This window comes from Emericellopsis cladophorae (genome assembly GCF_022114955.1).
Source record: "Emericellopsis cladophorae strain MUM 19.33 chromosome Unknown NODE_103_length_36297_cov_119_541276, whole genome shotgun sequence".
Classification (NCBI taxonomy): Eukaryota; Fungi; Ascomycota; class Sordariomycetes; order Hypocreales; family Bionectriaceae; genus Emericellopsis; species Emericellopsis cladophorae.
Window position 1 is genome coordinate 1 of NW_026251028.1, and position 26,250 is coordinate 26,250.

Genomic DNA, 26,250 nt, shown 5'->3' on the forward strand with positions numbered 1-26,250 from the left:
CTCTTCTCGCTCTTCTCGCTCTTCTCGCTCTTCTCGCTCTTCTCGCTCTTCTCGCTCTTCTCGCTCTTCTCGCTCTTCTCGCTCTTGCTCCTTCGTCGAAATGCCACTCACCTCGGAATTGATATCCTCCTCGTCAACATCGCCTTCTTCGTCATCCTCGTCGCTGCTGCTGCCGAAGCCGGACATCAAGGTGCCGGCGCTTATGGCGAATGGGCCGATGCCGTTGCCGCCGCCGTCGCTGTTGAGCTCGATGCCTCCGTTCAGTCCTGCATCAGACAAGGCATTGGACTGGCCGCTAGACGTGTTGCCGGTTAGGCCCGAGAGGCCAATACCACCTAGACCACCAGCACCGCTTAGACTACCTCGGTGACCCAGAGCAACTTCAGGACGTACACCTCCAAGTATAGCGTTATCTCTCTCGCGCGTTTCGGCGAGGGCACCCTCAACGTAGTTGATCCACTCCTCGCTCATGACCTTGTTCAGGACGGTTTCCGAGAGCAGCTCAGGTGGGTGACGCTCGGTGAACTTGACAACCTCCTCGGCGATCAGAGTCAAATGACCCATGTAGCCCATGCGAGTCTTCGTCTTGGCGTGGGACTCGTCACTGGCCTGCTGGCCCTTGATAATGGCGGCTGTAATGTCAGCAGCCTCAAACAGTGATATGGCGAGCGTGGGATTGCAACCACGGTCCATGGGTCCGTTGAAAACTTGTTGCACAATGTCGTAAACTACGTTGTGTAGGAAATTGTTCCAAGGATACGAGAAGAAAAATGACTAGGCCAAATTAGCATGTGCAACAAGAGCAGCAGAACTGAGTTCTTACCAAGATCGTGGGAACCACGTTGTGGTCCACAAATTGCATTTTCAGGAAGTCTCCCACCACGGGCTCAGTGGATGCCGGGGCCGTTTTTTCGTCCTGTTCGTCGACTGGTAGCGTAGCCGACTGATCATTCTGCGTATCTTCAGTAGTCTTGCCAGTAGTCTGTGGTGGCTTCACGGCACCAGATCCAGGCGCCGAAGCCGCGGAGAATAGCGGTGCTGGAGTATCTTCCGGATGGGGCGACAACGGACCCTCGCTCGGAGCCGGTGCCTTGCTTGAGCCTCCAGCGGGTCCAGTTACAGGCAGCGCCAAACCGCCCTCGTCCGGTGGGCTTTCTGAAGTAAGGCTGATTTGGTTCTTTCCGTCAGGGTTGGCGGCATCCTTTTCACTGGTTTCACTAGCTTCATTTGCCGAAAGCGGGGTTGAGTCCGATGCGCCATCTGTCAAGTCGGGCTGTGCAGCTGGCCCCTTTGTAGGGGAAAGGGGAGCAACGACTAGCTCAGGGTCTTCGAGTTGAGGCTTGTTGGCACCCGAAGGCGGCGCTGAGGGGCTTAACGGCTCGTCCACGAAGTCGTCTTCATCCTTGCCAAGCAGAGATGTCTGCTGGCTAGGAGAGGTCTCGGCCTCGGCTTTGACGAACTCGTGCGACGTATCTTCGCTCATTTCCTTGCTGGGCTCCACCTCCTCGAAACCATCATCGTCTGCATTGGTCACCTCTAGACGGCGGATCTCCTCTTGACCAGTCTGCGTTGAGCGCATTGTGAGGTCGTCCGTAGAAACGTCTTCGTCTTTGGTCGGGTTAAGCTTTCCGTCGTCACGCATGCGCTGTCGTTCGGCATCGCGTGCCGCAATGAGCTGCTCCGAGCCAACTTCGTTGAGCAGTCCCATGTTGCTGCAGTGCAGAAGCTCCGCCATGAGTTCGCAGGTTTTGAAGCGGTCAAAGCCCAGGGGCTCTAGTCTCTGGCCAAAGGTCGAGTCAGCCCGCTCTTTCTCAGCCGAACTGCCCAACACGAGATCCATGAAGCTGGGAACATTTTCGGCGAACATGCGGAGCAAAGTGCCCAAATAGATTGGATCGTGCGCCGAGGGCGTCGCGCTGTTGCCAGCGCCAACGTCAGGATCGTAGTCGGAGTTGTTCTTGCGGATGACTTCGATAATGATGCCTACGCCGACGGTAAGGGCATTGCCCCCACCAAGCATGTAGCCAACCAATCGTTCTACACATTCTCGGGAGACCAATTGGCGAGTAAGCTCGTTAGGACCAATACACTGCTGTTCGTTTTGGGAAGCGTTGGCCGAGATGGTGATAATTGCCTTGATGAAGTCTCCAGCAGCCGTCTGGACGACCCAGCTGTGCTCTGGGCTAAGGAAAGACAGTAAAGTCGGAATGATGTTCTTCGAGTAAAGCCACTGTACGATGATTAGCTTAGGGTGCTGATCCGCTGACGACTGATAATACCTCAACAACGCCTTGCCCGCCTTCGTTACGGTCCAAGGCGATGATCTTGAGCAGAAGGTCCATAACCATGGGACATTCGACGTGTTTCAGCAAGTCACCGACGGGATCAGGCAGGCTGCGAAGCAGGTCCATCATCTCGTCTGTCTTTTTCTCGAAAAGCGATTCGTTAATCTTGGTGAAGTAACTCGCTTGCAAGGGATCGAGAGGCGATTCCCGCTGAAGGAAGTTCCAAAAATTGCGGATGAGTTCGCGGTTTTCCGTCAAAGCTTCATAGATGGACCAGGTATCCGAGGACAGAATTTCACACGAGACGAAAGCATAGCGATTACGCTTCTTGTCCGCCTCGTCGTCCTCGTTCTCGGTTGCGTCAGTCGTGCGCGACGATGCGCGGGGCCGCGAGAAGGACAGGAGGCGGTTCTTGCCTTTGCCGGATTCGTCATCCTGATCATCTGTAGTCTCGAAGACTTCGAGTCGAGGGGCTACAGCATAGTCGAGCAGTTTCTCGAGGACCTTCTCCTCACGCAGGTACTCGATGAGCTTTGAGTTGGGCTGCTTGAGCTCCTGAATCAGATCGCTTTCGTCAAGCAACTCCTCGAGGGTAAAGTTTTCTTTGTCAAGTATGGTATCGATGGTCGAGACGTTGGCGTAACCGCCAAACCTCCAAAACATGGTGTTAGCCCTGTGTGACGGCGCTGGGCAGGATGCGCACCAGCACCGGTGTGGGGGTCTTGGACGTTGGGCTTAGCAATGCAGACCATGTGCCGCCGGGTATCAGATCGGCCGGCCGCGCAACTCGAGTATTTGAACGGAGCAAGAATTGGAAGTGTCCGGCACCGACGCAGAAGATGGTTGGAGTCGAGGGAGACGCGATTTTGTTGCAATGTCGAGGGCGGGTGGTCGATTGGAGATGAGGCAAGAGAATTCGATAGGGGCGTCGCTGGTCAGCGCCAAGGGCTGTTGGCAGTTTCTGCGAAGGTCTGCCTCCAGTGTCGAATGCCTAGCCGAGGTACTTGGACAGTATCGTTGTCCTCGAGAAGCGCGCCGGGTGTTTAACGTTAATTTGATGGCACGAGGACGTCGAAGTGCTTGTTTGGGTAGGTGGGCGATGGTGGTGGGCAGTGGCAGGCGGTGGTGCCGTGCTGCCCGCATTGGTGGGCATCAGTGGGTCTCGCTGGTGCTCTAGGGTAAACCGAGCAATGAGGCTAACTACGTGGTAAGGTACGTACTTGCTAGTGAGGTCAGGTGGGTCCATGACGTGACACAGGAATCTGATGGTCGTCCACGGTGTCCGACGGTTAAGTGATCGAAAGCTTTGATGTTCGAGACTGCTCACGGTCAAATTGGCTTACCAAAATTGCACTGGCGTCCTTTCCATCACGTACACCTTCTTCTCGACTCGGAATGCGTGTGCTTCTTGATGAACGCTGGTGCCTGTGCCCGAGAAAATTGACACGTTGAGTCGTGATAGGCTCAACTGTTATCCTCCAACAGCACCCGAACGGAGATTTCGCTCTTTGGAGATCATTGCTCGAAGTGTGCTGGTACTGGTACCTGATGGGAACTGATGGTTCTGCTAGATACTGCGAACAGAGCACCCACGACGCCTTCTTACACAAGACCATCATCACGCGCATTGCTGCCCAGATCAAATGCCTACACTATCGCCCCTTAGCTCGTGCTCCAGTCTGAGCCCTCGGTCGACATGGCTCAGCCACAGGCCGGACATTGCGGCAGGGGAGGGAAGTCATTGTATGCCAGCAGATTGGGTGTCAAGGGCCCAGGCTCCTGTACGACGTCTCTTGTTGCCGGTTCTTGGATCCTTGCTGTTACTTCGGCCGTACTCTCCGTTCCATACTCTAGCCGCTTGAGGTAGAAAATGAGACCAGCAATGTAAGATGCGGCCATACTTGTGCCGTTCAGAGTGGCAGATGCGTCTGGGGCGCCAATGTACGCGCTCTCGACGTTGACTCCGGCGGCGAAGATGTCCACCGACGCTCCAAAATTGGAAAACCCTGGCTTTCGCAGACTGATGTCGATGGCGGCTACGGTAATGGCCGTTGATTCGGACGCTGGCGAGAAGAGTTTGGCCGGTAGACCACCGTTTCCAGCCGCCACGACGGAGGGAACTCCCGCCTTGTAGGCATTCTTCACAGCCGTGTTGAGCTCAAGGGGGTAAGAACCGCCCAGGGACATCGAAACAACCGCATTGGCAGCTCGCCCAGGAGTGTTCGTAATGTTGCTCACAGCCCATTCGAGACCGTCGACCACAGCGGCAGTGTCGCCCTGCGCTGATTAGTCTGGGCTGCTCCATGTCAAAGGGAAAGCACGGGATACTTACCGAGTCTCAATCGAGGACTTTCACGGCGATTCGCTGGGCATTTTTTGCGATGCCAAAGTGCTTGCCGATGATCGTACCCGCACAAAGGGTTCTGTGGCCATTGGTATCTTCGAAAGGGATGCTTGGGATGGCATTGTAACCCAAGTGAGCGCGACCCTCGAAATCGATTTTCTCTGTATATATGCCTGTGTCAAGGACATAGAATCAGCCGCCCTCTCCACCTGAGCACTAGTAGGCATATCGTCTCCCGTCGGGTTCACGGTGGGAAAGGGATATGAGCCCCCAAGGGCAATTGTGCTGACTAGTTGACGTACGTAGAGGCTGTTTCCTGTTTGGATTGACAGACTGTATTTCTGTGTAATCATCGTCTGCATCTGGATATTCAGTGGCATCATCCTCGAGCATGGAATCGTCAAGTGTGACAGTAGGCCGGGAGATCTGTACTGGCTCAACGCCGTCGACCTTAATAACGTAAGATCAGCCAATCTGATCATACCAAGAAATAAATGAACATTCATCTCCCTTGCTGGTGATTTGCTTCAGCGTGGCTTCACCAAACTTGCCCGAGTAACCCTTGAAGTTTTCAGTTCAGTCCTTACCTTCTCCACAGCCTTCTTGTCAGGACTGCACGAGTTACACGGATGCAGAGCTTAGACCAGGCGATGTAGAACTCAACGTCGGCATCGTTCTTTAGAATAACAATGTAATTTCCTGGCAAAACATCAGCATGGTCGGCAGCCCGACGTGGTGGCATTGCGGCGACAGCAGCGGCCGCGACGATGATGAAGAGCTTGTTGAAGAATACCATTGTCAGATATTTGCTGGAGTGCTTAGACCAAAGACTTCTCTCATAGTTCGATTTCCTAGCTTTATACACTTTCAGATTACGCATGAGCGTCCTTTCTCTCCTCCTCGTACTCGGGATCCGGCTGAGATGCAGCCAGCAACCACAACGGCCCTCGTGAGATGGTCACATACAGAGCAGGCGCTCCTATGCAGGACCCCCATTAGGTAATCGTAAATACTTCATCGTATGGTGGCCTCATCGTATCCTGGACGTTGATGGAGTGCGCACAATATGTCTCGGTGCGCCAGGTGGGTTCATCATGTCTCTTAATTATTCCCACACGCTTCATGAAATTATATCCTGCTAGATCAGTCCGACATATGTAGCAACGATGTAGATGGTGAAAGTAGCTCGCAGAATTCGCCAGATTGGTCATCGAGTTCTTAGCCCGTATGGAGCTGCAGTGTGACACCAATATGCCCAAAAGTAGGTTCTTTATATTCAGCAACGCGCACTGTCGTCTGAGGCACGACTAACTAGAAGGCATTCATCGTTCTCAAACCCTTGTCCAGCTCTTCACAAACAGCATCGCTTGCACTATAATCTTTCAGCAGTCCATCCCTCCACCAGGTATACCACTCTGCCACCTCGGTGAGATCTGCTTCGGCCAATGCAACCCATTCTGCGAGCTTTGCGTTCCACATGGGTAAGATGCTTTGTACCAAGACTTCAGCGACAAATTTAGTGCCCAGGATGCTCTGCCACTTGAACACACCGGTCAAGTACTTCAGATACGGCTCTTGGTCTGCCGGGTCGACGCGGAAATGGCGGCCCAGGTATTTGCTCATGGCTGGCAGGACGTGTGACATGATTAGTGAACGCCACTGTTCGCCTAGTACTGTCTCCCACTTTATCAAACCAGGAACGACGCCGTTCTTGAACTCCCATGCATCAATGAGTTGACGGAATTTGCGCCTGACCTCAGCTACCAGGCCTGTGCCCTTGGGGTCAAGATGATAAGGAGGTAAATATTGTAGCCACGGGAAAAGCCAGGTGTGAGGTAGCTGGTGATCTTGACGCTGTTGCCTAGGATGCCAATTCGAAAGCGTACTCTCAAGCCGGCGCACAACATTGTCTATCAGCTGAGCACGCACGAATGGGGGCAGGAAGGCGTCCCATTGCTCTGCAACGTTTAGCATTGGTGCCGGTTCCAATGGATCCCATTTGCGGATTGCGGTCAAGACCTTGGGTAGCCAAGTCTTGTACATCATGCTTTCGTATGCAGTCGTTGCTTTGTGATGGGTTCTGTATACACCGTCGGCATCAACCACCGACGACTCCCATTTGCTGACCGACCGTCTCTCGTTGGGTGCCGTCAATAGCAAAGGCCCGAGACCCTCAAGGTCGGTCGCGAATCTGGCTGGTTCTTCCAACGGGTCCCAATTTGAGTCTCGGATAAAGGGATTGATCACGGCAACCAGAATATCAACCATTTCCGGTGTTGCAGACCCTAAATTGACCGCCTTGTGCAAGCAGCTGACAACTTGCTCCCATTCAGAGGCTGAGGTCACCTCTTGCGAAACAAGGTTGGAGAAGACCTGCAACCTTTCAAAAACGGAACGCAGATCCTCCACTTCCCTTTCTCGCTCGGACAGCTCAAGAGCTACCCATTTTTTCCGTTCCTCTAAGCTTCTCCATTCCTCGGAGAATGCGGCCAAGTCATTCTGCGCGCGCTTGACAAGCTTTCTGGTTTCAATGATTTCAGTGGACTCGGGAATACCAGAACTCGGTGTCATGATACCACTGGTAGACGTGAGCATCTTGCCTCCTGGCCCCGTCATATCCAATATAGGGGTGAATGCATCGGGGATGTTGAGGCCGGGAGCTGAAGCCCTCAGCTCTTCAGCCGTGAGGTATTTGGGCTTTTGGCGCTTGGGCGTGCTTGTCGCACTGTCAAAGGCCCCTGCCAGCGATTTCGTCCTCTTCGCCCTTCTCTTGCGCTTCTTTTCCTCCTCGTCCGAGTCAACTACGACTTCTCCGCGCAGGCGAGCTTGTCGTTTTTCCTCCTGGCGCTCAGCCTCGCCCTTCTCTTTGACAGCGCCCAGACCGACACCTTGGGGTCGGAGATTAGCCTCGATGATGACATTACGGCCTTCGCCTTCCTTTCCAAGACCTTGGCCTTCGACATAGCCCATCTTGGCTAGCATTTTTGCGCCAAACCCCAATCCTTTACTTTTCCCCTTCGCTCCAAAGGAGCTAACCTGCGCTTTGTTCCGGGGCGGGGATGCGTTTCTCGCTGCGGTAGGCTTAAGGACTGGTTCTCGCGCGGACGACGGAGCGAAGGCTTGGAATGTCGGTCGCGGCGCATCTGCTTCGGGGGTATTGTTCTTCGAGGACTCGCCATTTTCCCCTTTTTTGAACCCATTCAGACCACCGCGGAAACGCATTCCCAGCCCTGCGCCGGACTCTTCGTCTTCACGGTCGTCCTCGTCGTCGATCTCCCTGCCGAGTCCCAACATGGGTGTATCGTCGTCTTCTCCGATCTCGGGGTCCTTTGCTGTCGACACAAAGCTTACCCCCTTTCCCCGAAGACTCCTGCTCTTCCACTTCCTTCCTGGGCCATCGCCTTCGCTATCGGAGCCAAAAACGCCAAGCGCAGCTCGCTCCTTGTTGTTTCCCTGCAACTTCCGTCGTTTGCGCGGGTTGAAGTCGCCAAAATCGCCATCGTCCACATTCGCGTTGGGGGCTAGGTAGTCGTCTTCGGACTCGGACGCAGACGAAGAGAAGTCGGCGGCGGTGTTCTTGTTGAGCTGGGGAGGCGCGAAAGCCTTTCGCGAGGAGCTTTCCATTATGGTGGTGTTGTGACGGCAATTGTTATTGAATGTTGTGAAATGACTGACGTGGCTTCATTTTCTTCTCCTAGGTCGGCGCCAGTATATTCGGCACATCTGGTGGCAAGCGACTATCCAAACGATTGATGCCCAAAATCAAGGTCAGCTTCACGCAGGGCCGGAGCTAAGATGATGCAGCTTTGATGAGGTTTCTTTATCGCACGTGATGTCGGAGGTAATCTACCTACCCGGTGCTTGGGCAAACTTCACGATGGATCTTGCACGAAGACGGCAATAGTCAGCTGGCAACAGTGAACGAGGACATGGTTAGTATTTCAAACCATAACGGAATATTTGGCTATGTAATAATCAGGGTCTTGTGGGAGAGTTTGGATCAGGATCGAAACTTTGATAATATACGTGATCTGGTCCTGCTGTTTTACATCTTGTTTTGATACCCCTTCCCCGTCGATGAAGTAAGGGTACCTTAAGACTGATGACAATGAGACCGGGGGCGGCTTTCATTGACATTGATCACAATTTACCGACCCCGGGAGAGCACAGCCTTACATGGATTTCACTGTCCACAGGCATTGACGTTACTGGGGCGATGAGGGCGACTAGCGTTCATCTTCAGGGTCCTGTTTCTTGCTACCTTAACAGGTAAACACCTGACTTGGGGCGTGTCAGAAACACTAACAGGGCGGACGTAGTCAGCGAAAACAAAGCACGGGGCATCGAGGCGCTGAAAACATCGCTTGCACTACAATAATAATTGTGTAATTTCCTACCTAGCAGGCAAGCTGTCTTTTCCCATGCCCCGCGTCGCGGCTGATGGGTCACACAACACAGGGATGGTTCAGTTTAGTTGGGTGATTGGTACCTTACCTAACCTAACGCCTCCACGAATCAGATGGAGGCACCACTGGCGGACGATGGGGTTTGTTGACATTTCGACAACTCTCCTCCCATGCGTTCACCTACGACTACGACAACTACTATATGGAAGCGCGTCCCTTTGCAACACTTGTCTCCTTGCCATCTTTGTCGAGCCTGTATAGCCGCGTGCGTTTTAGAGAAACACAAACATGTGAGTACCTGCTGCGGCTGTCTTTGCTTATTGTGCTCCTCCGCTGGGCGCCATTCAGGCTGTCAGTTTCCTTGGGCGCAACGCCCCATCGTTGCGACAAGGAAAGGACGAACTAAACGATGCCTTTCCTTGTCAGCACGAATGACATGGAGTGTGCAACTGCCTGCAGAACCGCGGTGCCTTCTTCACCCGACTTGTCTTTTGCCTGCCAGGCTATAGGTGTCTGCTCCCGCAGGAGCTGAATATGACGGATAGATGGCACACGGGGAGATCGCAACCTCTTCTAGATGTCACTGAAAAAAGTTGCGCATCGACTGACAAGTCCGCAGAAGCGAAATCGTAGATACCTATTTCCTTCCTCGACCGAATCCCACCTCGATACTTCTCGGCGCGAACAGATTCTTCGACATCTATACAGGATGGCCGACGCAGAGGAGGACTTCAGTTCCCTGCCGCTCCCTGATCGGTTTACTCACAAAGTCTGGAAAGTCCGCAAAGCTGCCTACGAGGACGCTGCCAAACAGTTCTCTGCTTCCCCCAGTGAAGACGACCCCTGCTTTCGACCGTTCATAAACGACCCGAGCTTGTGGAAAGGGGCCGTATTAGACTCCAATGTCGCGGCTCAACAAGAAGGTGTCACGGCGCTCAGCGCATTCCTCAAATATGGCGGAAGGGACTGTTGCACCCGAACACGCGGTCACGCGATTACACCTATCGTTGAGAAGTGCTTGTCGTCCACCAGAGCTGCGACAAAACAGAATGCCATCGAGGCCCTGCTTTTATACATAGAAATGGATACCGCGGGACCAGTTATTGAAGAGATGCTGCCCGGCTTGTCGAACAAAGTCCCCAAGAACGTGGCTGCTACACTCAACGCCCTCACCCAGGTCTTTCACAACTTCGGCTGCAAGATCGTGGACCCGAAGCCAGTATTAAAGTGCCTGCCTAAGGTATTCGGTGCCGCTGACAAGAATATTCGTGCCGAGGCGACGAATCTTACCGTGGAGCTTTACCGATGGCTTCGCGAGGCCATGAAACCCATGTTTTGGGGCGAACTCAAGAGTACCCAGCAAACCGACTTGGAAGCGCAATTCGAGAAAATTAAAGCCGAGCCCCCGCCAAAGCAGGAAAGGCTCCTGCGTTCCCAGCAAGCAGCCCGAGAGGCTGCTCCAGCTGGCGGTGATGAAGAAGAAGAAGTCGACGATGAACCTGAAGAAGCCGGCGCGATGGACGCATTCGATCTGGCGGAACCGCAAGATGTGCTATCAAAGGTGCCCTCCAATTTCAGCGAGCAGCTTGCCTCGTCGAAATGGAAGGACCGCAAAGAGGCCGTCGAAGGACTGTACAAAGTCTTGGACGTACCTAGGATCAAGGACGGTGATTTCGGAGAGATCAATCGTGGGCTCGCCAAGTGCATGAAAGACGCAAACGTTGCCGTTGTCACGCAAGCTGCCCAATGCATTGAATTGCTGGCCAAGGGGTTACGCACCAATTACGCCAAATACAGAGCAACTGTCATGCAGCCCATCATGGACCGTCTGAAGGAGAAAAAGGCTACAGTCGCTGACGCACTCGGAGGAGCTTTGGATGCTGTATTTATGGCGACAAGTTTGTCAGACTGTCTTGAGGATGTTGTCGCTTACCTGGGAAACAAGAACCCTCAGGTCAAGGAGGGTACCATGAAGTTTCTCATCCGCTGTCTCCGAACTACTAGGGACGTTCCCGGGAAGCAAGAAATCACGACTATCTGCGAATCTGGCAAGAAACTGCTGGCAGAATCCAGCCCGGCACTACGTGATGGTGGTGCTGAGATCCTGGGCACCGTGATGAAGATAATCGGTGAGCGAGCCATGACGCCGTACCTCGACGGTCTTGACGACATCCGCAAGACCAAAGTGAAGGAATTCTTCGAAGCAGCCGAGGTGAAAGCAAAGGACAAACCTAAGCCCAAACCACCTGCTCCCAAGGCAGCTGCTCCAGTGGCTAAGAAAGTGCTGGGCGGAAAGAAACCCGTCGCTAGAAAGCCTGCGGCACCGGCACCAGCCACGGCTTCGTCAGCTGAGCCTGCGCCAGCTGCGCCGAAAGCAGCCGCTGGCAAGGTAGGCATGCCCAAGCCCTCGGGTCTTGGTGGTCTTAAAGCTCCTCAGAAGCGTGCATTGGGCGCACCTGCGTCACCAAGGCGTGCACCAGGCGGACCGCCTGTCATGCCTGGCGAAGACGATGCCCCTCCCCCACAGCCGAAAGCTGGCCTCACTCGTGGCCTGGCAGGTCGGTCCCTTGCCAAACCTGCGTCGGCTGCTCCTCAAATGCCCCCAGACTCACCTCCACCACAAAGTGGGTTGACAGCTGTGGAGCGAGCAGAGCTGGACGAATTGCGTGCCGCAAATGAGCGGCTCACTCGACAGGTGGATGACATGAGACAAGAGAGAAGCAAGTTCATGACGGAGATCCAGGAGCTCAAAAATCAGAACGCAGGTCTCATTGAGGACCACACTCGCGACGTCCTGAGTATCAAGGCGAAGGAAACACAGCTTGTGAGGGCACGCAGCGATGCTGAAGCCACTGAGCAGGTGAACGAACGCCTTCGACGGGAGCTCGAACGCTTAAAGAGAGCCTTGAGTCGTGCCGAAGGCCTCGGTGTGCCGTCAGGTGGCTCAGGAAGCCCCAGGCTCACATCACCAACCCTGGACGAGGCTGGGATCTATCGTGACTCTGGCGCAGCGTCCTCGAACAGGCATCGGATGAGCTTCACCAGCACGCAGTCTGAGGAAAAGGAGAACGGCGAGCTATTACATGCTAGGACCAAGGCCCTTAGCCCTGAGCTGAGATATGCAGGCAGTGGAGCGTCGTCCGGCCGAGGTTCTCCTGCTAGGGGGTTCAGGAGCGCTCAGTCGAACCTCGACGACCACAGCGAATCTGGCTCAGCAATGTCCCGAGAGAGGCCCGTTTCATCTTTACCGCAGCCCTCCGGAAATGGCCAGGAGAGTTGGAAGCGCGCTGCTGAAGTGACCAGTCAGTTGAAGGCCCGAATTGAGCAGATGAAGGCAGGTTGTCATTTCATTGCCCGTGCTCTCCCTTACAGTACTGACACGATTTGTAGGCGAAGCAGGGCTATTCACGCCCTTGAATAGGAGTACGCAGAGAGCAGGCACTTAAGGCAAGAGACTGTGGTTACCGCATCGACGGGGCATGGTCTATGTACAGAGAGGGATTTCAATGGGCATGGGCAGATTCGGTTGGTATCTGGGTGCATTACTGGGCGTTGGACGCATACCCCTTGTGCTGTTCTGTTACTTTTTGATTCGAGCTGCAACTCGAGCACCTCCGTGAGCAGGAATTTGTGTTTAGAAATCCCGACCATGTGGGCACTTGCGAGGCAGAATACATCTCATTTGAGAAGCTGCCTGTCACATGCGCTGCTGCTTCACTACTCAACACGGCTAGATTATGTGGTATCTACACGTAGGCTCTTGGCCTTATGAACCAGCCTCATGGCAGTGATCGCAGCGCCATCTGCATATTCCATCCGTCGCCGGAATATCCTTAATATTTTTCGTGTGGTATCCTCGTGACCACAATCGCGGACACCCCATCTTACTTTCCTCTCAGCGTTCAATATTGCCCTCCCCAGGGGAGGATGGTGCAGATACAGCCGCTACCAGGTCATTCAGTGTGGTGCTAAGGCGAGGTGCGGCCATGTCAACGACAGCCACATTCTTGGATCAATGGTGTTTACACTCGCATTCTCAACATCCTCGAGAGAATGATGCGCAAGGCAAAGAATCTACAACTTGAGGACCCCTTGACACCATCGATAGATTGCAACTACATGTGTGCTTCGCCAGAACGCCAGCTGAATAATACTGAGATGGACGGTGCTCACTTGGAGTCGCTGTCCTTGTCCTTCTTGTCATCCTACTTGTCCTCTGAACTCTTATCCTCCCCTTTGTTCGCATCTGACTTCTCGTTGTCGTTCTTCTCCGCAGCGGCGTCATTGTCCTGCGCTTTATCCGCCTTCTCGCTGTTTCCATCTGCGTTCTTCTGCTTCTTCGCCTCCTCTTTCGTCTTACGCTCCTCCTCAGCCTTGATCTTCTTCTTCTCCTCAAGCTCTACCTTCTCCCAGTTGGTCGTTGTGTCGGCGATACCTGTGCGGGTGATGCTCTCCCGCAAGTGTTCACCCCCAAGACGCCCGTACTTTTCAATCTGCGACCGGCCGACCAAGGACACAAAGATAGCCAGTCCGACCATGGCTGTGAGTAGGAAACGATATTGTCCATACCAGCGTGGCGCCCAGCCGCGGGTCGAGGCTCGGAGATCGGCAAAGTAGAGTCCAACAAATGCGCCAAACTGGGCTGTCAGACCATACTCGATGGGCATGAGGAGTGTGGGCCACGCGACGACGGGCGCGATTACACCCATTGCGTATCGGAAGCCGGTTCGAGGATACGATGGTCCCTTTTCGGCGTATTCGAGCCCCTTGAGAACATTACGTCAGGGCGCTGTTCGTCCGTGAGTGGTAGATTTGCACTTACCCAGTGAATGGCGCCCAAAAATGATATTATGACGGCGCCGTATCCTAACTGCACTGGCTCAATGTTGTTCAGAAGCCATTGCGCTGTTTCGGGGTTTATCATGATGGAGTCCTTGAATGAACTGCCACTGGGGACGGTTTGCGATAGGTTCCAGCCCAGGTAAATTGTCGAGAGAGACGTTGCGAAGTAAGGGACAGTGCCCGCAAGACCTAGGATGTGCGATTCTTTGGGGATCTTGCTCAACCGGAAAGCGTCTTTGACTATTCCCTGCATAGTGGTGTGAGTACAGCCAATTTGGGCCAAAGTGAGGAAGCTTACAAGATCATGCCTCAGCCCGTCGTTGACACTGGGGTTAGCCGAGCCACCTCCCTCAGGCAAGTTATCGAACTTTGCACGCGTAGTGCTGTCAACCGAGACGGATTCGGGGTCAGGCTCTAGCTTCTGTTGCGCAACCTTGCGCTCAGCATCATAGTCTATCTCTGGCTTTGGGGGTGGCTGGTCTTGTTGATTGCGTTTGCCATTGTTACTGGCGAGTCTAGTAGACTGCGCAACCAATGGCTTCTGGTTAGCCCAACCCAGCGCCAGCGAGGGTGACACAGACGTAGGCCTCGCGAAAGGTGTCGGCCTGAGTTGGCGGATCAGAGGTCTCGTGGATCGAAACATGACTGGTCTACTTATCGCAAAAGGAAGGGCAAGGGCAAAGTTGGACAAGATTGACAAAGGAATCTCGGTTGAGCTCAAGGTCAGGTAAGATTGGTGCACGAGGGAGTAGTGCCAGAATCAACCAAAGTCAATTGCAAGCGGCGTCGGATGTTTAAGAGCACAACAGGCTCTTCGGCACGACGCATACATCATCATCAGGTCTTGCGCTCCGGGATTCCTGGGTTGAGATGGGGCTTGGCTGGGTCCTGTCTGAGGTGACCACTGGCACACCTTACCAACTTGCATGGCAGGTTGGCCGCTCTGATGTCCTACATGTATTCCCACCTGGTGCCTTACTTGAGCCTTGGAGGTACCAACCTTACATCACAGATCGATTTGAAACTCACCTTGGGACATGACGTCATGTCGTGGACCATTCTGTCCGCTTGAGCTAAGGCACGCAAGGGACATGAACGAGGAAGCTAGACACTTGCGAAAACGGGGTTTGAAAATGGACTCCCCCGAATGGAGCTGGACCTTTCCCAATATCTGATACATAGGGGCTGCGTGTATCTGTTGCTTTCGAGGGGTAAAGACATCGGGTTTGGATGTGGTTGTGAGCTCCACAGGGCCTGGGTTGCAAGTAGGAGGCCCCGCCCTCGCGAGATCCACTCTGAAAACGACTCGGAGCGCCTGCCAGAAAAGCGTCATCAGCTGTAAACAGGTTAGAGGTGGATTTCGGCATCTAGCTAGGCTGTGGCGCTGATTGGCCAACAGCTATCATGATCCCGATCTGAACCAAACTCTAACACGTACCTGGTAGGTTGTGCTTCCTCAACCTTACCATTCATCTCCAGTATCCTCAGTCGACTCGACGCGCACCACGCTTCGCGCTGCCTGTCGGTCGATTCCTTTACGCTTCAGCGACACGGGCGATTCCACACTGAGTACTCTCATCGCCAAGCCTCGACCAAGCGTCGCCACCGCGAAACAGAAACAAAACTCAGCACCTATCTATCCGGACCATCCCCCACCATACAGCGACTCCGGTTCACGAACGGACGGCAACTTTGAAAGAAAGAGTGGTGTAATTCTCACTACACACTAGGTCGAGATCGTGAACCTCTCTCAATGTCGTCATTTTGAAAATCGAACATCCCAGTGAGATACCCCTTGCCTGGGTTACGGCTCGACCGATTTCACAATGCTCGAAGGTCTCGTCGCCGGGTTGCTTAACCGCTTCCTGGGCATGTACGTCAAAAATTTCGACCCTACACAGCTCAAGGTCGGCATCTGGTCAGGAGACGTCAAGCTCCGCAATCTAAAGCTACGCCGTGAGGCTCTAGATCAACTCAAGCTACCGGTCAATGTCATCGAAGGCCACGTTGGTGAATTGACACTCGTCATTCCGTGGTCGAACCTTGGTGGAGCGCCGGTCAAGATCTTTGTTGAGGATGTCTTCCTCCTTGCCAGCCCCAAAGAGGAGGCGGAATACGACGAAGATGAGGAGGAACGACGCAGGCAGCGACTCAAGATGGAGAAGCTCGACAGTGCTGAGCTCTTGAAGGAGAGAAACCAAGAGGGCTTGAGCCAGGAAGAAGTGAAGAAAAATCAGAGCTTCACTCAGAGTTTGGTTACCAAAATCGTCGATAACCTCCAGGTTTCCGTAAAGAACATTCACATTCGGTACGAGGACTCAATCTCCGCACCTGGGCACCCGTTTGCACTGGGCGTAACGCTGCAGGAGTTCAGCGCTGTTAGCACGGATGGTGAATGGAAGCCAACCTTCATTCAGCATGCAGGCGATGCGACGCACAAGCTTGCAACTTTGGGCGCGCTGGCCGTATATTGGAATACCGACAGTGAACTAATGGGAACGGGAAGAGAAACGGCCTCCGCTGATGAAATAATGCCTTACGAAGAAATGATTGCCAAGTTCAAGCGCATGATCAAGCATGAGGACACCAATTCAAAACATCAGTTCATCCTACGGCCCGTGAGCGGCCAGGCGAAGATTGAACTGGACAAAACAGGCAACGTCAAAGTACCCAAGTTCAAGGCAAATCTCTTGTTTGAGGAGATCGGTCTCGTGCTGGACGATGATCAGTATCGAGATGGCTTGATGATGGTTGACCTCTTCCACTACTTCCTCCGACATCAGGAATACAAGAAATTGCAACCCAAGGGTGTCACGCCAAAGGAAGACCCACGGGCATGGTTATTGTTCGCAGGCAACGCAGTCCTTGGGAAGATCCATGAGCGTAACCGACGCTGGACGTGGGACTACTTCAAAGAGCGTCGGGACGATCGCAAACGCTACATGGAACTGTTCAAGAAAAAGAAGCAGCAACAGCAGCTCACCACCGAAGAGAATGACGACCTTTCACGACTAGAGTGGAAACTTGAATACGAAGACCTCCGATTCTGGCGTTCGCTGGCTCGCAATGAGCTAAAGAAGGAGAATGCAGCTGCACTTAAGAAGCAGCCTCAACAACAGGAACAGCAGGGCTGGGTGTCATGGCTGTGGGGGTCTAAGCCCCAAGAGAAGATCGAGGAGAACGAGGAAAACACCCAAATGACTGAGCAGCAGCGGAAAGAACTGTATGAAGCCATTGACTGGGACGAAAAGACGGCCCTGGCTGAGTCTGTGGACACTCCTCGAGAAGCCGTCAAACTCTGCCTTGAGGCCTCTCTCAGCACGGGTAGCTTCACCCTCCGAAAGAGCCCTCATAGCAATCCAGCAGATCTACTCAGCCTTCACTTCGACGTGTTCAAAGCTAAAGCACTACAACGCAAGGATTCTCTGCTGGCCAGTGTTAGTCTTGGCGGGCTTCGTGTCAACGATGGCACCACTCCCGATACCCTTTACCCCGAAATTGTTCGCGTCAAAGGCGCACCGGATACCCGCAGGAGCAAGCGTTTGTCCTTGGTTGAGCTTGACAAGCCCGACGGGGATCCCTTCTTCCAGTTTGAGTTCGAAAAGAACCCGATTGAGCGCGAGGGCGACATAGCAGTTGTCGGCAAATTGAAGCCCTTGGAGATTGTATGGAATCCCAACTTCGTGGTTGGAGTAGCAGACTTCTTCAGACCTCCAGAAAGGCACATGGAATCAATCACAGCCTTAATGGAAAGTGCTGGCGCGACTGTCGAGGGCCTTCGCGAGCAAACTCGGGCAGGCCTTGAGTTTGCGCTTGAAGAGCACAAGACAATCAATGCCGAGCTCGATCTTCAGGCACCGCTCATCATTGTTCCGGTTAGCATCACCACCCATGACTCGACTTGTCTCATTGTTGATGCCGGACATATCCATATCAATAGTGAACTGGTGGACCAAAGCACTCTGAGGGAGATCCAGTCAAAGCAGCGGCAATCATACAGCGATGAAGATTTCAAGAGGCTTGAATCAGCAATGTACGACCGGTTCTTAGTGAAGCTCACATCTACACAAGTACTTATCGGACCTTCCATTGCGGAGACCAAGTCGCAGCTGGTCGATAAGGACGAGGGCTCGCCGCTACACGTTGTGGACAAGATCAATGTTGACTTTGTTGTGGAGACCTCCATCTTGCCCAAAGCGCCAAATCTCACCAAGCTCAAGGTGCATGGGCACTTGCCAATTCTTCATGTTGCGGTCTCGGACTCAAAGTACAAGAGCCTGATGAAGGTCATTGAGGTGGCCGTGCCAAAGTTTGGTAATGACCTGTCGAAACCCGTCAAAGGCGAAGATCAAAATGACCGCAAGCAACTGTCCAAACCACGTTCTTCTACAAGTGTTTCAAACAGGTCCCGAAGAAAGTCTGGCCGTCCGCGGGCTATGTCGGAGGCTTTCCCATTCCTGCAGCCCCATACTGCGGTTATTCTGAACGACATGGATGATGATGATGATGATGACAACGACGACTTCGAAGATGCTAGTGATGGTGCCGATAAAGAGCATCTCAAAGTGCAGCAACGAAACTTCGAATTCAAGTTTACTGTCGACACCCTAAAAGGGTCACTGTATAAGAGCGATCCTGAGCGTCGCAAGCCTGATAGTCTACTGTTAGAGCTCATCGCGGAACGTTTCGACCTGGAGTTCTACATCCGCCCTTATGACATGGTGGCCGAGGTTTCACTTGGCGCCGTGACTATGGACGATTTCGTGGACAATCCCTCAGCTGAATTCAAGTCAATCGTGTCCACGGGCGACAGCGAGGACCAGAAGGCGGGAAGAAGCCTTGTGCATGTCAAATTTGTCAAGGTCAACCCACAGTCTCCTGAGTTCATGCCCGTGTATGAAGGAGTGGAAACTAACATCACGGCTGCGGTGTCCACTATCAATCTTATTGTCACCCGGAAGACATTGTTGACTCTCCTGGACTTTATTCTCGTCACCTTCACCGGCGGGAATAACGCCCAGTCAAATGAAACAAAGGCTATAGCTACTTCTAGGGACAAGGACGATGATGCCAAAAGCGACGAGACTATACTCGAGGCTGAGGCATCGAAAAATAACAACGCAGGTTCGATCCGTGTCAAGGTAGATCTGAAGAGTATCCGGATGATTCTCAACAATGATGGGATACGACTGGCCACACTCTCGCTGAACCAGGCCGACACTGGTATCTTCATCCGTGGTAAAACCATGAGGATCTCTTCCAAGCTCGGAGACCTTTCATTGGTTGACGATGTGAATCAAGGTGTCTCTGCAGACTCGAACCTTCGCAAACTGGTGACTATCCAAGGAGATGAACTGGCTGACTTCCGCTACGAGACCTTCGACTCCGACAACCTTAACGGGTATCCAGGCTACGACAGCTCTATTTACCTCAGAGCCGGTTCTGTCAAGATCAATTTCGTGGAGGAACCCTTCCGCAAAATTATTGAGTTCTTGGTCAAGTTTGGAAAGATGCAAGCGCTGTACAACGCAGCTCGGCAAGCCGCTGCAAACCAGGCAAATCAGATTCAACAAAGCCCCAGCCGCATTAAATTCGACGTCGTCGTGAAGACTCCGATTTTAGTTTTCCCACGTTTAGTTGTGCCCGGGCAGCCGAAAAGAGACTTGGTCACGGCATACTTGGGTGAAATATACGCGCAGAACAAATTCTCTCCAATTGACGATAGCGAGGACTCGGATATCGCCATGAAGATCTCGGCCGGCATCCGCAACACTCGACTGACCTCGGATTTCCACTATTCTGACGACCGCTCGGAGGAACTGGAGATGATTGATTCTGTTGACTTGGGTTTCAACATCACGCATGCCGAGCACAAGCCAGGTGCTAAACGTCCAGACACCGAAATCGAAGGCTCGATGTCGGATTTCAACTTGAAGCTGACGCAGTATCAGCTCAAGTCTCTCTTAACAATCTCGAAGTCAGTACCTGCGGCATTTGCCGGCGAAGGAACAGATGGTGATGAGGAGGCAGCGAGAGCCGTTGACCAAGAGACTCTGAAGCGTGCTCGAACTCTCGACACACAGAATAATGACCAGCCATTGGTGGATCTGGGCCCCGAACTGAGCTCCATTGACAAAGCATGGACGAAGCTGGACCTGGTCTTCAAAGTCAACACGATTGGGCTGGAGCTGATTATGGCAAAGCCAGAAGAGCCCTGCGGCGACGCTGCTTCGTGTAGCCTGTCTCGTTTCTCGCTGGACGACACCAAGGTTAAGACAAGAATGTTATCGGACGGCTCGCTTGAGGCAGAACTACTCATCCACTCCTTCACTATCCATGACAGCCGTCAAGGGGAGTCCAATCGGTTCCGCCGGATCATGACGTCTGCGAACAAGGATGTCCAGCAGCTGATGGCATCAGTAACCATGTCCGGGGGTAAGGAGCGCAGTCTGATTGCCATGTGCACCATCGACAGTCCTCGCGTAATTTTTGCGCTTGACTATCTGTTTGCTATTCAGAAATTCGCTGCGGAAGGCTTGGCGGAGGACGAGCCTTTGCCAGTTGACGATGAGAGCCTGGCGGAGATGGCCGAGGAATCGGACACGGACTCTTTGGCTACGAGCCAGGCAAGATCAGAAAGAGAGGAGTCACAGCTGTCACGGCAGCACAGTACTGTCAGTCATCGCTCACAGGGCCAACCAGAAGAAGAGCTGCCCAAGATGAGCGTCGCGTTTCGGGTCAATCTGGTGGATGCACAAGTCATTCTTATTGCCAACCCTCTATCATCCAGCTCTGAAGCCATTGTCCTCAGTATTCGGCAGATGCTTTTGTCGCAGCAACACGCTCTGACCTTCCAGGTATCCCAGATCGGCATGTTCCTGTGCCGCATGGACAAGTTCGAAACTTCTAGACTGCGCATCATCGATGACTTCTCAGTTCAGATGAGCATGGATAGCTCACAAGCACTCACAACAAGTATCCATGTTGAAGTCGAACCTCTCATTCTACGGCTGTCTTTGCGGGACATTCTCCTTGCCGTGCAGATTTTCAGCAAGGCTGGTGAGCTTTCAGGCAACGAGCCTTCCAAGCAACCGAAAGAAACATCTGCCGAGCAAAAAGCGCGGGAACTGAGAAACGCCGGGTTGAAGCAAAAGTCAGGCAGTGGTCGCGGGCAGTCGACTATTGCAAAGACCAAGGGATCCAAATCTGTGAGGCAACACGATGGCAAATCGCCGCAGAAGCCAGCAGCAACAGCACCTCGACGACACGAAGAGCTGTCGGCAACAATAGAGGGCGTTCGGGTGGTCCTCATTGGCGACCTGCATGAGCTCCCTATACTTGACATTGGCGTGAAAGATTTCACTGCATCTGCAGTCAATTGGTCGTCGAATCTCAAGGCCGACGTGGCAATTGACTTGTATTCCAACGTCTACAATTTCTCCAAGTCAAGCTGGGAGCCACTGCTTGAACCATGGCAAGTGGGTCTGGGCGTTGCGAAGGACCCCGTCTCCGGCCTTTTTTCAGTTGACCTGGTCTCCAAGAAGACGTTCGACGTAACTATTACCACGGCTTCCATTGCATTGGCCTCAAAGTCTTTTGACTTCTTGACTACTGAACAGGATGTTTTGGACAAGCCTCGAGGGCACGAGGCTCCCTACAAAATCCGCAATTACACTGGCTTCGACGTGTCCATAAATTCTAAGAGCCCGACAAGTGACGAGCCGATTTCAGTCAGGCTGGAAGACGGTAGCGAAGCACCGTGGAGCTTTGAGCACTGGGAGAAGATGCGTGAAAACCTTCTCACCGAGTCGAACCAGAACGATGTCACAATCACGCTTGATGGCAGTGGTTTTGACCCTGTGAAGAATGTACGCCTTAACCGCGAAGGCGAGTTCCTGTATGCACTGCGTCCCAAGACCGACGAAATTTTGCACAGGGTATGCGTGGAGGTCAGCTTGGGCTCAGACAATGTCAAATATGTGACACTGAGGTCACCTTTCCTCGTCGAAAACGCTACCGAGATACCTGTGGAGCTAGGTATCTACGACGCTGCCGACGGCCACTTACTCAAGATTGAGAAGATTGCTCCCGGTGAGGCGCGTCCGGCGCCTGTTGGCGCAGCCTTCGAGAAGCGAGCTCTCGTGCGTCCTGATGCCGGTTTTGGCTATCAATGGAGTAGCGAGCAGTTGTGGTGGAGAGATCTGCTGAAGAAACCTACGAAACAGGTCGTTTGCAAGGGGGAAAACGGGGAACCTTTCTACTTCCAGGTCAATGCCCGCTTCAATCGGGCCAATCCTCTCACCAAGTCATATCCCTACATGAAGGTCAAGTTGTCTGCGCCTGTCACCTTGGAGAACCTTCTGCCGTACGACTTCAAGTATCGCATCTACGACAAGAACACCAAGAAAGACTGGTCCAATTTCCTTCGCAAAGGTGGCGTCAGCCCTGTCCACGTTGTCGAATTGTCGCACCTGCTGTTGCTCAGCGTGGATATGCAAGACACCGTATTCAAGCCAAGCGATTTCGCTGTTATCAACTCCGGAGCCAGCGACGAATTCCGCAAAGAGAACCGTGTCCTACTTAAAGACGCACAGGGACAGCCACTGCACCTCAAGCTGCAATATTTCAAGATACCCAACAGTGGTGGCGCCTTCAAGGTGACTGTCTACAGTCCATACGTTGTGTTGAACAAGACCGGTCTTGACCTGACCATAAGGGCCAAAACATTCCTCCAGCAAGCTCGGGCTGCTGCTGGTCAGCATCCGTTGGTTGACAATTCTGAGGAGGGGCGTCCCAAGGCTTTACCCTTTATGTTCTCGTACGGAAATGACGACAATCGCAACCGTGCCCTGCTCAGAGTGGCTGACTCGGAATGGTCAAAACCACAGAGTTTCGACGCCATCGGAAGCACTTCCGAAGTCGTGCTCAACTCAGCATCCAAAAACAAGGAGATACACCTCGGCATCACGGTGAACTCGGGCGAGGGCAAGTATAAGCTGACCAAGGTCGTCACGCTTGCCCCGAGATTTGTCTTGGACAACAGGCTTGATGAAGAGCTACTCATCCGCGAGTCTAGTTCTTCTGGCTACATGACTCTGAAACCAGGGTCGCCTCAGCCGCTGCACTTTATGCAGAAGTCGCCCGTGAAGCAGCTTTGTCTCTGTTTTGCCGGCGTCAATAATCAGTGGACCGCACCATTTAACATTGCCGACATTGGTACGAACCACGTGAAGGTGGCCAAGGCTGGTCAAAGTCAGAAGTTGATCCGGGTTGAGATTCTGATGGAAGACTCGACGCTGTTCTTGAACTTCAGCATGGAAACAAAGAACTGGCCCTTCTCTATGCGCAACGAAAGCGATCTCGAGTTCACCTTCTACCAAGCCAACCCCAACGTCGACGAGGACGGTGTTGAGGATCGCAGTGGATGGAAACCAGTCCGGTACCGTCTTCCACCACGCAGCATCATGCCATACGCGTGGGACTTCCCGGCCGCGAAGCATCGCGAGATCATCATCTCTGCGAACAACAAGGAGAGGCATGTCAAGCTCGCGGAGATTGGAAATCAAATACCCATGAAATTCCCCAATCCCAATGGCCAGCAAAAGATTATCGACATAAACGTGGCCGCCGATGGACCCACGCAGACACTCATTTTGAGCAACTTCCGCGCTAGCAAGAGCATGTACAGGCCGAAGAATCTAGAGAGGACCAAGACAGGTCTAGAGGCCTTTGAGGTCAAGGACCAAGATACCGGCGCAACGTTCTTGGCTCAATTGAAGCTCTCGGGCATTGGCATCTCGCTCGTCAACGCGCAGCTCAAAGAGTTGGCATATGTCAACTTCAAGGACCTGCAGCTGCGATACAGCGATTCGCCTTTGATCCAGACTGTATCCCTGTCCATCAAATGGATCCAGATTGACAATCAGCTCTACGGCGGGCTCTTCCCCATGGTGTTGTATCCGAGCGTCGTGCCCAAGAAGGCACAGGAGGTTGATGCACACCCGTCGCTGCACATGATGGTCAGCCGCGTCAAGGACGATTCTTACGGTGTCCTGTATATCAAGTACGCCACGATACTTCTACAGCAGATGACGGTCGATCTCGACGAAGATTTTGTCTTTGCGCTGCTGGACTTTTCCAACGTGCCCGGCGCGCGCTGGACAATTGAAGAGGAAGGTAGGCTATGTGACGACAGCCTAGACATTCCTCAGCCGACGCAGCAGCAAGCGGGGCAGGATATGTACTTTGAGGTTCTCAACATTCAGCCTATGCAGATTGATCTGAGCTTCATGCGGACCGAGCGCATCAATGCCGAAGACAAGACTTCTACACGCAACCCCATCATGTTTTTCCTCAACGTCATGACCATGGCCATTGGCAACGTCAACGATGCGCCTGTTCGGTTCAATGCGCTCATGCTGGACAATGTACGGGTGTCCACTCAGGTACTGATGCAAAACATTTCCAACCATTACAGCCAAGAAGTCATGTACCAGATTCACAAGATACTCGGATCTGCTGACTTCCTGGGCAATCCAGTGGGCTTGTTCAATAACATCTCGTCTGGTGTCACCGACATCTTTTACGAGCCGTATCAGGGTCTCATTCTCTCGGACAAGCCGGAGGAATTCGGACTTGGGATCGCAAAGGGTGCTGCTTCGTTTGCGAAGAAGACCGTGTTCGGATTCAGCGACAGCTTCTCCAAATTCACAGGCAGTCTTAGCAAGGGCCTAGCAGCGGCGTCACTGGACAAGCAATTCCAGGACCGCCGCCGAATCACGAGGGCCAGGAACAGACCGAAGCATGCATTGTACGGCGTGACAGCCGGGGCGAACAGCTTGTTCACTAGCGTCGCCTCTGGCGTCGGCGGATTGGCACGCAAACCTTTGGAAGGCGCTGAGCAAGAAGGCGCGTTCGGCTTCTTCAAGGGCGTCGGCAAGGGCGTGCTCGGGCTGGCGACGAAGCCTGCCGTTGGTGTGCTTGACATGGCGAGTAATGTGAGCGAAGGTATTCGCAACACCACGACTGTCTTTGACGGCCAGGAACTCGATCGCTCGCGGTTCCCAAGGTTCATTCCTAACGATGGAATTGTACGCCCTTACAATCCGCGCGAAGCACTGGGCCAATACTGGCTCAAGCAAGTCGACAATGGGAAATACTTTGACGAGCAGTACATCGGACACTTGGAGCTTCCCAAGGAGGACATGGTCGTCATGGTGACGTTTGCACGGATCCTGCTCATCCGTAGTCGCAGGTTGGCAAGCGAGTGGGACATCCCCTTGAAGGATGTACAGACTATTGCAAAAGAGAGGACGGGTGTCAGCTTGACGTTGCGTGGAGGTGTCAACGGGCCGTTCATTCCTGTCGGCGGAGGAAGTGAGAGAGGATTCTTGTATAAGATGCTTGGAGTCGCTGTGGAGGAGTTTAACATGCGTTTCAGGAGCGGTGAGCCGTGATGGGTGAGGCCAGTACTTTCTTCACTTGCTGTTATCATTGTTAATTAGTCCGCGGCAATCAGTGCGTAGTACCTAGAACAGTGTGCCTAGAACAGGGAATTTGCGACGAAGTAGTCCGTATACGCTACCAATACCGACTCTTCATCAAGGACCGCGTCGAGGCATGTGACACACTACTTTCTTGGGATCCGTAGCCGACTGGCAGAGTCGCACTCTCGCAGATTGCAATGGCAGGGTTGTGATTCGCATCGTTTGCATGCCAAACCCTGTTACTCCGTACACACTGATGGCATCTTGTGATCACTTGCATGTGGAACATCGAGAACTTGCCCACTCTGAGAGATTGGTATGCAGGACCGGGACCACGCGTAGTTGCGCTTCAACAGCCATTATCAGTCTGTGTAAGCGCCCAGAAAGCAGGTCGACTGGCGTGGGGTCCGCCGAGGCGGAGTCCGCCGATGGCTCAAGATGATCCCAGCAGCGCTTCGCGGACAGCCCCAATCTCGAGTTTTTCTTACGCGATGATTACTATGGTTCCCCAGACGGCCAAAGCTAATCCCCAGATGATTCGCGCTTGTTGTCACGATCATGTTGAGTTTGCGGGGAGAGCTTGAAATCTGGGGGCCTCGGGAGTGACGTTTGTCGCCAATGTAACACTGGCGCGTGGCGGACTGAAGAAGTCGCCAAACAACAAACTCCAGGGGTGAGCAGGGACACTCGAATGCTGTAGAAGCTTCACTGCTACAAATGAAACAGGTAACAACAAATGACTAGGATGAGAAGGCGGAAAGCGCAGCCTGCAGCATGTGAATGTGATAAGAGCCTGGGCGCCGTATGTTCCAATGATCCGTTGGTTTGAGTGGTGTTATTCATAATGATTTCAATGTTGTATGGCGGCTTGGGTTCGAGCCCGGTCC

The 26,250-nt window shown here is 53.2% G+C and overlaps 5 protein-coding genes across 5 annotated transcripts; 2 read left to right on the forward strand and 3 right to left on the reverse strand.

Moving 5' to 3' along the window:
* Positions 1-111: 111 nt before the first annotated feature.
* Positions 112-4,718, reverse strand: J7T54_003526 (Extragenic suppressor of kinetochore protein-like protein; the record flags this gene model as incomplete). Its single annotated transcript, XM_051510441.1, has 5 exons — positions 112-774; positions 824-2,230; positions 2,280-2,937; positions 4,135-4,562; positions 4,695-4,718. Coding segments are annotated over 5 exons (3,180 nt in total), but the record flags the coding sequence as incomplete, so codon positions are not given.
* Positions 4,719-5,940: 1,222 nt separating this feature from the next.
* On the reverse strand, positions 5,941-8,253 carry J7T54_003527 (G-patch domain-containing protein -like protein; the record flags this gene model as incomplete). Its single annotated transcript, XM_051510442.1, has 2 exons — positions 5,941-6,398; positions 6,516-8,253. 2 exons carry the CDS (start codon positions 8,251-8,253, stop codon positions 5,941-5,943), a joined length of 2,196 nt encoding a protein of 731 aa, XP_051358652.1.
* Positions 8,254-9,744: 1,491 nt separating this feature from the next.
* J7T54_003528 (Spindle pole body component-like protein) lies at positions 9,745-12,481 on the forward strand (the record flags this gene model as incomplete). Its single annotated transcript, XM_051510443.1, has 2 exons — positions 9,745-12,337; positions 12,426-12,481. 2 exons carry the CDS (start codon positions 9,745-9,747, stop codon positions 12,479-12,481), a joined length of 2,649 nt encoding a protein of 882 aa, XP_051358653.1.
* Positions 12,482-13,240: 759 nt separating this feature from the next.
* J7T54_003529 (uncharacterized protein) lies at positions 13,241-14,520 on the reverse strand (the record flags this gene model as incomplete). Its single annotated transcript, XM_051510444.1, has 3 exons — positions 13,241-13,801; positions 13,858-14,124; positions 14,176-14,520. The coding sequence occupies 3 exons, from the start codon at positions 14,518-14,520 to the stop codon at positions 13,241-13,243; spliced, it is 1,173 nt and encodes a 390-aa protein (XP_051358654.1).
* Positions 14,521-15,703: 1,183 nt separating this feature from the next.
* Positions 15,704-25,333, forward strand: J7T54_003530 (Vacuolar protein sorting-associated protein-like protein; the record flags this gene model as incomplete). Its single annotated transcript, XM_051510446.1, has 1 exon — positions 15,704-25,333. The coding sequence occupies one exon, from the start codon at positions 15,704-15,706 to the stop codon at positions 25,331-25,333; it is 9,630 nt and encodes a 3,209-aa protein (XP_051358655.1).
* Positions 25,334-26,250: the final 917 nt, after the last annotated feature.